At 40.0% G+C, this 13,089-nt stretch overlaps 1 protein-coding gene across 4 annotated transcripts in view; it reads right to left on the reverse strand.

Annotated features, from left to right (window-relative positions):
• chd5 (chromodomain helicase DNA binding protein 5) overlaps positions 1 to 12,838 on the reverse strand; it is a 44,530-nt gene extending 31,692 nt beyond the window's left edge. For 3 of the 4 annotated variants that reach the window (XM_075461714.1, XM_075461711.1, XM_075461712.1), the window contains exons 1-2: positions 12,041 to 12,363; positions 5,411 to 5,562 (exon numbers count right to left, since the gene is read on the reverse strand). In XM_075461714.1, the coding sequence (XP_075317829.1) occupies positions 5,411 to 5,562; positions 12,041 to 12,107 (219 nt within the window). In that variant the 5' untranslated portion in view covers positions 12,108 to 12,363. The other variant, XM_075461710.1, reaches the window with a different exon arrangement.
• Between the last annotated feature and the right edge of the window lie 251 nt (positions 12,839 to 13,089).

The raw sequence follows: 13,089 nt of genomic DNA on the forward strand, positions 1-13,089 counted from the left end.
GAGCCGGTGCTCCAGCACCCGTCTAGACAAATCTCATTTATGCATAAGAAGAAGGAGAGAAAGAAAGAGAGAGTAAATTGAAGATTGTGGATGGGGGATGGGGGAGTAGATGGAGGTGGAGGAGAGAAAAGCAAAGAAGCAGAACTGCCATTGAGAGCAACTACAAGGACGAGGCAGAGCTGTGCAACAACCTCATGGTGGCCCAGAGTTCAATGTTAAACACATATCATTAAAGACAAGAGGATACAAGAGAACAGCAGCAAAGAGGGCGCTTGTACTTTCACAGGGAAGAAAATCAGATAAACGCTGATAAGATAATCAAATTAGAGTCTTCCTCATAATGTTTCTGCCTTAGGGAGATTGCAGTGGATGCCACATAAAATATCAAATGAATGAAGATGTGGTTGTTCAATAAAATACAGCTCAACAAGAAAAAAAATGTTTAAAAAAACCCCTCTACTGTAAAAACACTTCATGGTTACGAAAAAAAACAGTGTCTTCTTTGTCACTGAAATCAGAAGTGGCTCTTTGTTTTCTCACAATCCTAGAGAGGATAGTGAAGTTACAAAAAATGAGAAGAACAGACTGTATCTACAAGCAGTTCCATGGAGGTTTTACAGTGGCCAGACTGCAGCCTCTTCTTTTTGCCTGTAAAATTAACTGTTTTTCCATATCATTACATTCTCTAGGACTATCTTTGTTTAACTGCAAATGAGAAAGGGAAAGTAAATATTTCCCTGGCTACCATTCCTCCTGCCAGCAGCTCTGACCTCAGACTGGGATGTGCCACTGACAGTTTCTGACCCCAATTTACCTTTAGACCCTGTCTGACAGCAAGCCTTGGGGAGCGATTGGAAGTGAATTACAGCTGCAGCTGTAGCTCATAGGGAGAGAGAGAGAGAAAGAAAGAAAAAAGGAAAGAAAGAAAAGAAGCGGTATCATAACAAAGGTGAAGTGAGGGGATGCACATGAGAGACAAGAGGGAAAAGGGGGAATACAGAGACTGTGTGCGAAGAAGACTAGAAAAAGGGGATTAGTGGGAGCCCCCCCACTCCTCATTAGCTCAGTGAGACCCAACAGAGCTCAGTGTTTATCACAAGCAGCCAAGGGGCTGGGTGGCAGCCTGGCCAGTCAAGCTCCTCACAGCACTGCTGGCAGCTCAAGCCAGCAGTGGGAAATATCCTGGCCATGTCACTGACACTGTTAAAGCCATTGCCAACACAGGAAGAAAAATTGCTGGCAATGCAGCGAATTCCTGTAATTACTAAGCGTGTGTGTTTGGAAAATTAAGTTAGATTAAGACGTCTTCATGAGACACTGACTTTTTGTACGATGTCCTATGAAGATGCCCTAATCAATCTTAATGGTGGGTCACATGCACCAGTCATTAGACATACACACCCTTTAGATATTAATAATCATCTAAATACAGTTTTCCTCAGCTTGACAGTGTCATGTTCATGGGGTTTTCTCCATGTTTTTAGTTTTGGGTTTTGTCATGTCTTAGTTTTTAAGTTGATGTTTAGTTAAGTTTTGCCATTGTTTTTCCCTCAGCCCCAATGTTCTGCTCATTAGTTTCACTCACGTCACCTATATTCATTGTCCCCAGTTGCACGCATTCACCAATCACTCCCAGTCCAGTATTTAGTTTCCAGGCTCCCCTTTCAGTTTGTGATTTCCTTTCCCTGATTTCACCATTGCACCTTCACGCTACACCAAGACAACCAAGTTAAGTAAATTCATGTTATGCCAAGTCATGTTCTTTGTTTTGTTTTTTCCTTAGCCATGTTTTATTTTCCACAGTTTAGTTAAGTGATGTCATCTGGCTCAGCCACGCCATTGTTTTGACTTTTGTTGTTTTGTGAAAAAAAACATGTTTGCTTTTACACCTCTGAAGTCTGCATCAGTGTCCTGCCAACCCCTTTACTGACAGACAGAGCTTTTAAGCAATCATATAGCATTATTTTTCTTCTTTTAAGACAGTGTTATATTTCATAGCACAACAGATACTTTTATAATTGTCATAAAACTGATGTTTTCAATACACTTTAAGTGTTTTGTTACTGAAGCCTTCATTTGACAGCCGTCATTAGTAACATTACCTTAGGTTGGATCATTTTAACTAGTGTTAGCTAACAACAGTGCTACCTTTTTCACAAGTTACTCTTTAAAAAGTGCTTATAAGCAATAATACATCTATAATTACATTTAGTAATTCAGCAGATGCTTTTATCAAAAAATGACAACATTCAAGCTTCAGGAGGTGTTCTCAGAAGAGATGATAGATGAGAGGTCACTGCTCATTTGTGAATTGAAAGCTCATCATTATTGATGGAACCACAAATTAAAACAATCTGGATTTAGACTGCCTTGTACACTGTGATGACAATCCCAGATAATGCTCCTTAGAGGAATGTAGTGGTCTAAAACAACCCAGCACGCACTCTGTCTGCAAACATTAGCAAATCAAATTTGATTGGGGCAGACTTCTGCTTAGAGACCCGCAAGAAGTATATTGCAGTAGTAAAGGGAAGACATAAATGTGGCCTGTACTAGAAGTTGGGTTGCACATAATCAGATATGGCCTGGTTTTTCTTATAATGTATGATGCAAGCCAACATAACTGAGAAACTGATGCAGTATAGGCAGCGATGGACAACTCGTCATCAATCATCTTGCAAACTTTTCAAGGGGAAATAGCTGAAGAGGGGATTTTATGGTAATACTGTTGAACTGATTGGCTGCGATGACCAACAGATTTCGCTGAATGTTTCAATCCCTCATCAATGTGAGACAAACAAAAAATCATGCAGAAAGTGTGGGGTCATCTGGCTAGAATGACAAGTATAGTTGGGTATCATCTGCGTAACAGTAATAAAAAAGAATAGTGCGAGCAGCTGACCAGGCCCGAAGAGGTTGTGTATATTGCCCAGTATAAACCCTTGGGGCACTCCAAGTGTGTGCCAAACCTGAGATGCCAAGCTCAAAGAGTGAAACTAGTAGGATATCATGCTTTACCATGTTACAATCTATAGAAAGATCTAGCATAATAAGAACAGAGGATTGTGCAGCGGCTCTAGCTGATTTTAGGGCCTCTGTCACAGACAGCAAAGCTTTGTGGCGTGGCCACTCTTCAGCCAGACTGATTTGGATGAAAAAGATTGTTCTTTGAGAGGAGGTCTGGTCAGCAGTTCCCAACTCAGCTTTTTGAGCACCTTAGTCTCTTCAAATGTAGCTGAAAACATGCCCGAGGCCAGTGAAGCTTTCATTACAAATGTAAATGCTGGTAGAATGATAGGAGAAATAGCATAAAAGAGGCTGGGGGGAATCAAGTCTAAAGAACATCTAGTCGGTCTGCTGTATGTCAGGAGTTTTGATGCCTCTGTGATCAATATGAATGATGGAAATGGCGTTTCACTGCTTGGGGAAGAATAAGGACAAATAGTAGGATTGCTAATATGTTAGATGGCCTTCTCCTAGAACAGTTACAGAGTGAATAAAATAATTGACTACTAATAGCCATTACCTTCTCCAGAAAATTGAGAAGTTGTAACCAGAAAGTGAAGGAGGATTGAGTAATAATCTTAAAGGTGGAAAATGGTTTCTGAGTGTCAGTAGCTGTGCTGATCTTATCATCTTCAAAAATAGTCAATGAGATAGTTAGGTTGCCAGATTCGTGCCATTTACTCCCAGCAGCTCACGCAGCTTTTGGAGGGTATTTGTCATCCATGGGTGAGGCAGGTTACAGCCAACGGGTTTGGTACGATACAGGCTATCCAGACATGATCTCTGTGTAGAGCAGAGAGACAATATGGTATCCAGACTCTGACTGTTAAGGAGGTCAACCATGTTCTGGAACGGAAGACAACAACAATTGTCCAGCTCATCCCCAAAGCTGCCTAATGGGTGGTAAATGACAGCTGTAGAAATTTTTATGTGCACAGTCACCATTCCATTGACTTGGAATATGATTTGATATTTTGATATAAAATTTGCCAATTTGCTGGCAGGTAGCAGTCCAGTAAAATTCTAGAAAATGTGTCACCTAATAATCTTAGCATACAGGAGCTACGAGAGGCTGTGTAGTTAATGGCAGCCAGGATACCAGTGTTTCCATGTTTGATCCAGGTCTCAGTGAGAGTTAGTAGCTCAAGAGTTTTTCATAGGCACCAGTGAAGTCAGCTAACAGCAGACTTGAAGTTCCATAGTCCGAAAGAGAAGGAGAAATCTGTCGGTGGAGTTATATGTACTGATGGGAGGTTTAAAAAGTCTGTTTATGTATAATAAACTATACAATCACTTACTAAGTCCATTTTTCAGTTACCCAGTTACAGAAAATCCACTACATTTACTTTGTTTTGTTTATCTGTTTTTTAATTAACCAGGAAGACCAGAGTCAATTTAATATTTTAACAGTTATTCTTAATTTATATTAGAATAATAACAGTTTCAATGTTTTAAACTTTAAGAAATTATTTTCTAAAATTCAGAGCTGTATACTTAATGTAGAATGATTTATATTTCCTAGTTTATTGCTGTATTAAGAGGGTTCCGGGTTCTTTCTGTATGGAGTTTGTATGTTCTCCCCGTGTATGCGTGGGTTCTCTCCAGGTACTCCGGCTTCCTCCCACCGTCCAAAAGCATGCATGTTTAGTTCATTGGTGTCTCTAAATTGTCCCTAGGAGTGAGTGAGTGAGAGCGTGAAAGCTGGGATAGGCTCCAGCCCCCCGACAACCCTACAGTTGGATTAAGCGGGTATAGAAAATGGATGGATGGATATATATATATATGACAAAATTAAAAATTTTGATCAATTAATATTAGATGCTGTATAAAGCCTTAATAAGCAGTGGACACAAAAAAAATACACACAGAGCAAAAGTCAAAGCATTAAAGTGAGTTTGCTGAGTCCAGATTCACTTTTAAATTTGCAATAACATTGAAATAACACTGATGTTAATGCCAAGAGTAAATCCTCTGACCTGTTCGATAATTTTGAAGACTAAAAGGTAGAGAAGCTGTACTGTCAAAGCCGTGTTTTCAAAGCGCAGATGCCAATTGCTTGCTTGGCAGAAATGTTATGACTATGACCCACAGTCCCTGCCATCAGCGCAAGTACCGCAGGCACAAATCCACACTCTAAACTGGCATTTGGTGCCCACAGCTCACACTGGCAGTAACTGTGACGCTGCTGCCAACCTCCCCTTGGCCTGAGACAGTCTACCGCTTCTCATTTAGATTACAGAGGTAGTCCAGCAGCCAAAACACACCTTTGATCCAATTGCAAAGACATCAAAAGAGCAATGATGTGAAAAACAGTGAATGCTGGGTACAGCCTGAGCCAAAATTCCTGCCAAACTGTAGTGTCCAAGGTCATGACAGATGGGGTAGCTTGTGAATTACAGCCTACCTCTTTTTTCCTCTTCTTTACTTTGGGTATTTTCCCCTCTTTCATCTTTTTGGGTTTCTTCTTCTTTTGCTGTTTAAGGGAGTCGTCATCAGAGAAGAAGCTGGTGAGGGGCATGAGGGGAACACTGTTGCGCTCACCTTCGTCATCATCATCTAAAGACACAGAAAGAGGCAAATTATCGACTAAAGAAAACAATATACTGTAGCCTATACAGTAGCATACAATAGATGTACCAGACTGAACAAAAAGTTATCAAAAATGAAGAACCAGACAATTTTGAGTTTGAAGACTTTTTGGACAAATTCATCCTTCAAGAAGCATATTGCATCATGACACTGCAGCTTAGCTTGTACATTGTGTAGCTTAACCAAGTTATCAATTTCTTGAGTTTGAAAAATTACACAAATTTACTGTTATTTTGGCAGAAAAAGAAGGGACCTTCTCAATATCAGGCAGATGCTCACAATGCAATCCATACACTCCAAAGTTATCACATGCTGATGCTTGGTGAGGGACCAACTGTTTCAGTTTCCAAAATAAAGGGATGTTGAAAACGTGCAGGGTACCCCTAATGTGGGATTGTCTTTCTGAAATAAGAAAAGCCCCCTCCGAAAAGAATTTGTAAGGCTGCAAGTATATGTTGCTCCAAAATCAATTAATGTGCATTAATGGCACATTAATAGATCTGCAAGTAACCCATGTTACAATATTTGCACTAATTCACCCCAGTATCATCACAGATGCTGGTCTTTATCTTGTCCGTTAATAATAATCCACAGAAGCAGAGGAGCTCAGATCATTTCTGGAACTTGTTTATATGTTTTTTCTTTTTCTTTTAATAGCAGTTTTAACTTATATGGATGCAGTGGTGGACCGTGGTCACTCAAAATGGTTTTCAGAGTTTCTGAGTCTTTACCGTGAGTTTTTGTATTTGTATGTTGAGAGAATTCATTCTTAAATTGTTGTTACCAACGTTTTTGATGTACCCCCTAGCCATCTTTACTTCTGAAAGATTAGCTTTGGATGCTCTTTTTACACCCAAACATGTTGCTGATTTTTTTGCCAGTTGCCATAACTGGTGGGGAGATGTTCCATCAGTTATTTCTTTCCAGCATTAATAGTATTATACAACATTCTGTCGATTATTGTCCCTGGTCTAGCTTTTTTAAAAACAATTCTTGAATCAATTTTAAAATTTTTATATTTTTTTTCTTAAAAACCAACATATTGTTTTAAGATTTCAACAGTTGATGTGTTTTCTTAGCTCTATTCTAAATTAAATTCGGAGTTTGATTTAATGCAATTTACAGAATTCCAATTAAATTTTTTTACATTTGACACATCAGCCCATTTGTTTCCAAAAGAGGCTGCAGATGGTGAAAACACAGTGCAGTAAAGTCTGTTGGCTTGTTTTGGAAATAAACTTGATGAATCAATGTCAGACCAGCAGGAGCACTTGGCAAAATAAACCTCATAACCACACTTCACTGAGTGTGAATCAACTTTAATCGTCAAAACACAAATAAATGGAGTGTCTGCCCTGCCGTTAAATGGTACCTCCCAGGAGGACCACTGAGGTACATTCTACATATCTTCCGCCTTTACTGCTTGCTGGGATTAAAGCGACCGGCTGCTGGTTGTCAGCTGTACAGTCTCACAGCTGCTGTGAACAAATGTGCTGACTGCTGAGCACAGCAGACTTCACTGATGCCACAGAGGGTCACAGCGGAGTAAGTAAGGGAGACAGACAGCTCCAAACAACACATCACTGTAAAGACACAGAGAGAGAGAGACACACATGATGTAACTGGCCTGTGAAGGTTGGTCTGGTCTCATTTGCACTCTGCGACTCTGACTGTCTTTCTGTCTCTTCCGGTCAATCTATCTGCATGTCGGCGTCTTGTGTTGACAGACTGGAGAGCATGAAATATGCAGCACATGTATCAGAGTCAATCAGCCAACACTAGCACTGCAGTACACCACTCCCCTGGGTAGCTACAGTGAGAGACTGGGGAGGAGGGATTCCTTAGACACACAAACCTCACAAGACACTTATCCACTACTTAGCAAAGCTAGCAGGAGGTACTCCATGCACACGGATACAGTCCTGTAATTCCAAAGCGTTAATCAGCAGTAGTGTCAAGCTCATTCGTTACCTGTGGCTACCGGATGAAATATGTCACAATGTCTGTAGTACTAACTGGGGATGACTTGGACTTTATGTGATCAAAATTTCTTTTAAAGAGGTGCTCCAGGACAACACAAAAATGTATCTGGTATCTTGATTGTCCTTCCTGCTAATTTTTTTTTCTCTCCGTCTCTCACAGACTCACATGTTTCAATATACTTCTATCATTTTTTTTTCCTTCATGCTAAATAAAGCCTGGAGTTTATGTATTCAGTATCTCAAACAGGGAGCTCTTTTATGTCTCAGATGTGGGTTAGCTGCCTGCCAGGCGAGACATGATGGCAACATAGTGAGTCTTACATCTCTTTTAGATGCAGAGATGATGACATGGCTCAGATGCAGTAAGGAGACAGCTTTGGATTTCATAGAACACACAGTCGATCATTCTGCAGACTTCTCTTCTTTTCTATGAGAGAATGATGACTGACAGGCTGACCACACATCACCGATTACACACACCAGATGATGCCAGAGTGTGTATCCCTTGCTCAGCTTCTTGTACAATAGATCACTCAAACTTGACAGTGGTGATGCAGTGTTACTCGTATAGGGTTTAAATGGTTTAGTCAGAAACACCTTATTCACATACAGCTGACAAGTCAAAGTCCTTTTTAGCCACTTCAGTGTCAAGACTAAGGATAGCAATGAAACTGCTCATTATTAGTTTTTAACTTCAGGTGCAGATTGACAATTAAAAGCACTTGGATAAAACTTTGTATAGAAATGTATAATCCCCAGCTGATTAATCCAACTGAAACTTGTGTTTTTCCGACATTTTCCTGGCAGTTGGCCGAATTGTCATGAAATTCAACGCTCCCATTTTCCATACTTCTAGGGCTTTCATGATGAAATTTGGGTTGCCGGTTGTCTTTCAAATAAGTGCTATACTTTATTTATCTTTTTCATTTTAATTCTCAAAATAAAGTGCACACAATCAATACTGGAACTCAAAAAATCCTGTTTTCTTACCATTTGCTGTTTGTTTCACCCAGTGATTAGGACAGTTATGGAAAATTACCATAATTAGCTCCAGTAATTGCCATTATATGATTATTTTTGATCATTTTGACAGGTCTAAACACAACAATATAAAAAAAGTTGTGATAATTACCTCTATTTCTGCACTTTTATCAGGTCAAATTTTTATTTGTTCTGTACAATTGCTGTATTTTGTGCTTAGTGATCATTGATGAGCTATTGATGCTAACACAAGGAAAACTACTTTCATATTAGCAACCACTGTACTTGTAATAGTGACATAGATGTGTAGTCTTGATTATAAATAATCTATATTGAACAATGGTTTTAAAGTAACTTGTGCTTTTTTACCAAAAGAAGATTAGGAGTGGGGGGAAAAAAATCTGCTTTTAACACCTACATACCCTTAAAATCTGAACTTTACTTTAAGTAAATGGCATGCGAAGTCCCAGTTGATAAAACTATCAAGGAAAAGATTTCTGCTTTGTGAATGGACCGAGTCGTGTCAGGTGCTGAGAGGTTGGGAGGTTTCTCAGTCATGAGACAAAGGGAGTTCTGGCACCAGATTCTTTTAGAAATATGACGAAAGCTCTACTTGGCAAACAAGCCCTCTGTAAAATGTGATAGGATGACACCATCGCATTTCTGACTTTACTGCAAAGGCTAAGTCAACGAACCGACCCATTTGAAGGGAAATTCATGGGCGACTCCAAAGTGAGGAAATTAGAGTGTACCAGAAAGCACATCAGTCCCCTCTCAGTTGACCCCTGGGAATAAATTCCCACTTCATGTTGTCACAGATTAATTCTCACAAAAAGCAGAAAAATTTTTACATCCTTTCTTTATAAACAAGTACACGCTTCAAATGAATTCAGACAAAGATGCCAAAAAGCTACTCTTAGAAAATGAAAACATCAAAGTGATGGAAGGTCAAAACCCATATAGAATCATTAGAATCATGTATCTTATAGGTTAAAAATGGGTCCAGTATCAGCCAAAAAAAAAAAATAAATTGAAATGCTGCAATGCTCATGTGTGAATATACACACACATTTAAAAGCATCTTTTATTCTTAGGCTATGTGCATGCGCAGGAGAAAAAAAATTGTGTCAACTTTCACAGAGAGGAATCCAAAAATAGTATCATATCCAATTGGGAATAACATTTGCAGTCACACAAAAGCCCATGATAATCTTTTAGTTTTGAGGAAGAAGAAAGCAATTAAAACAGAAAACACGACGGCACAGTCTGTGACAATGTAAGCATCCAGAGTGAAACAAAGGGACTTAGGCCACACCATGTGCCATGACAAATAATGGTAGTGAAAAGACAGCATTTTGAGGTGCGTAATTCTCCTTGGATGCACTTCCACCATGTAATGTATAATTGCACTTTTCCTGATGCTGAAAAAACTATGACCTGGATCCTTGACATTGCCTTTAACTTTGATGCCTGTTGATGGAGGTTAACTATATGTAGACCCTTTCCTGGATCAGCATCATAAGAATAGATTTGTAATATTCCATCATGGTCAGTTAAGTGTTTAGATGTTATAAAAAAACAACCCATAAATATCTACCATTTGAACATACAATCTAGCACACAAAAAAACTCTCAAAACATTAAAATTATAACATTTCAAACCCTATTCACATGTCTTGAATGCACATTTAACCAACTGCTGGCTTGTTTGGGACACACATCAGAGATTGTGTTCTCCCTCAGGCTACGCCTGGCAGTCACAGGTTGATGCCTGAACATCCCTCTGTTCCTCCATTTGTTTTCTCTCTGTCTTTTGCCCCAACTACTCAAAATCCACACAAAAAGCAGGCATTGATCTGGCTTAAGAACCTACAGTGTTGTTCCTATCGGGAAATCATGTATCTATATGTATGAGTTTGTCACAAACGCCTTGCAAAAGTAGTTAATATGTGTTGTTAATGTTAAATGTGGTAATCTATGATGTATGACTATCCTGTACCTATTCTTCCACCTTTTTCTTGCAATGGTACAAAATATATCAGCTACAGAATTTCAAGGGCTTTAGAATACTCAAGAATAATGAGCAAGAATTGCACTACAGCAACTCAATGACGTGACTACTTCTGATGATGCTTCGGTAGAGTTAAGCGATCAATATGGTGCAATATCAAACATATATCCCAGTAAAGCCTTTTTTTTAATAATCATTCGTAAAGCATAGGGTTCTTTCAACTTGAACTAAATGTGAAATACATTCTTTCAAATCTCTGTAACACTGAATAATTCAGCAGTAAGAGCTATGAAAAAACAGTGCTTTGGGATTTTACACTCAACTTTCTTTTCACTCTCGACTCATTTTATAAGCCACAACTTTTCCACATTGTGATATGAAAGTGAAAGAGAGGGTGATGCTCCATCATTCAAGTCTTGCCCCTGACATCTAACCGTTTGATGCTCAGAGCAAGCAGCACAAGTGAAATAAATAAACCCTGTGAGTCCACTGACCGAAGTGTTCCAACTGATGCCTGGCTATTCAGGATGCAAAACTCTATCACTTCAGCTCCTGACACTGGACTAAGACAAAGAACTTATTGTATACGTTCGAAATCTTAAACTATTTGACTTAATTGTAAATGAGCACTTTTAAAAAGAGAACATAAACACAGCTGGTTCAGCTTGTGGTGGGCATCATTTTGTTTTAGCAGCCAGAAGGAATAACACTAGAATGTCGGCTTGAATGAAGCTGTCGTGTGATTAGAATGAGCTGCATATCAGGAAGATGGGTTGGAGGTGATCTCAGTTAAAGCTGAAGGGATGCTGGCGACTTAGTCACTGTCATCCGTGCCTAAGGCAACAAAACACACTTCACGGTTTACTGTACCCCACACGTGGCTTCCACACCTCTGCGGCCATGCAATGCCGGGAAAAAAAAAATTAAAGTTTGAGGAGCTTCCTGATCACAAGCGTTGTGACAGCGCATCTTTTACAGCACGGACGCGGATGCTGTCCCTGTAGCCCGTTTTCACTTAAAAACACATGCACACATTAAATAAAATCATCACAGTATAGACTACATTGGCACGTCAACTAATAAACTGTCACGATTATAACCGCACTCTGTGAAAGAACTTGTGTTTTTTGCACTTGAGGTGAGCTAAAGCTTTTAACTTGTGCAGGCAGCCTGTGAAAGAAAACACAGCCCACAGAAACCGTGCAGCAGGGTTTCCATCACCCATTTAAAGCTGGCACAATGTGAGGACAGCCGCTGTTAAATCCAAAAAACACGCTTCCACCATTAAGACACCAGGTCGTACAAAAGGGGGCGAAAAAGGGAATTATGGCATGACTCTGCTTATTGCACCCCACCCCACCTCCTCCTCCTCTTTGGTCTCAGGAACGCAGGACAAGCCCTTTTCCCCGCATTCAAGGCGTAGCGGCGCAAAATAATCTGAAGGACACCCCGCCTCCCCCCTTTCCCTCACCTGGCATATCGTCTTCAAAATCCATGTCGTCTTGTCCCTCGTCTTCATTACTCAGCGACCCCGGCATCTTTACCTCATAGCCCCCAAACCTCTTTTAGGCTGGGAATACAGAAAGTTAACCCTCCAGACGCCGCAGCCCAGTCTCTTTCTTCACCCGAAAGAACTGTATTCGTCGCTCTGTTCAAATTTTTAATTTTTTAATTGTTTTGCTGTGAGTATGGGGCTTTCTGTCGAGATGAAAAAGATAAATAAATAAGAAAATAAACATTAATATTTTTTTCCACTGATCTCTATCCAGGTCTTGCAGTCTGAAAAATAAGAAAGACAAAAATGGAACACACATGCCCAGATTATGACGTCTGGTCTGTTGCCATGACGATGCATCCCATAATTTCCCCCACAACTAGTTAGTCATACTCTCCTAGTAACCACTTAAACTAGTAGTGTTTAAAAAAAAAAAAAAAATCACACCGTGCGGCATCTCCTCGTGCCGCTAAGAGGCGTATTCGCTCTCGCGCCCGTCGCCTGCACATTTCTGTTTGGAAGTCGGAAGAAACGACACAAACTTCTCCTGCCTTCTCGCACAGCTGCCGCACAATTGACTTGTAACCCTTCCTCTAGATCTGAAGTCTAACCTGGAGGGGGATAAAAGAGCACAAATATTCTGTGCAACGACAAACACTGACGTCATAAAACGTTTGCCTGACTCCGACCCTCCATTACAGCCCCAAAACCCCTAAGATAAAGGGGCTCAGTGTCCGCTGGCATAAAATTTTTTTTCAATAAATTCAGAAGTGAAGCCTGAATATTGCATGTGGTGAGGAGTCCTGACTGCCAGAGATCTGTTGTCAAGGTTACCAAAGCTGTAACACCGGATGCCCCAGAGAGCACGACTTCCAGCCTTAATTCATGTATGAAAACAAACAAGCTGGAGGTGTCGTAACTGCAACTCAGGTTTGAACCATGAGTCGCTTAATTGGCTCGGCTGGAACTTATTTTTGGATTTCAATTACAAGAAAGGGAAAAACCAGTTGAACGAACACATAAAT

This window comes from Odontesthes bonariensis, chromosome 3, assembly GCF_027942865.1.
Source record: "Odontesthes bonariensis isolate fOdoBon6 chromosome 3, fOdoBon6.hap1, whole genome shotgun sequence".
NCBI classification, from domain to species: Eukaryota; Metazoa; Chordata; class Actinopteri; order Atheriniformes; family Atherinopsidae; genus Odontesthes; species Odontesthes bonariensis.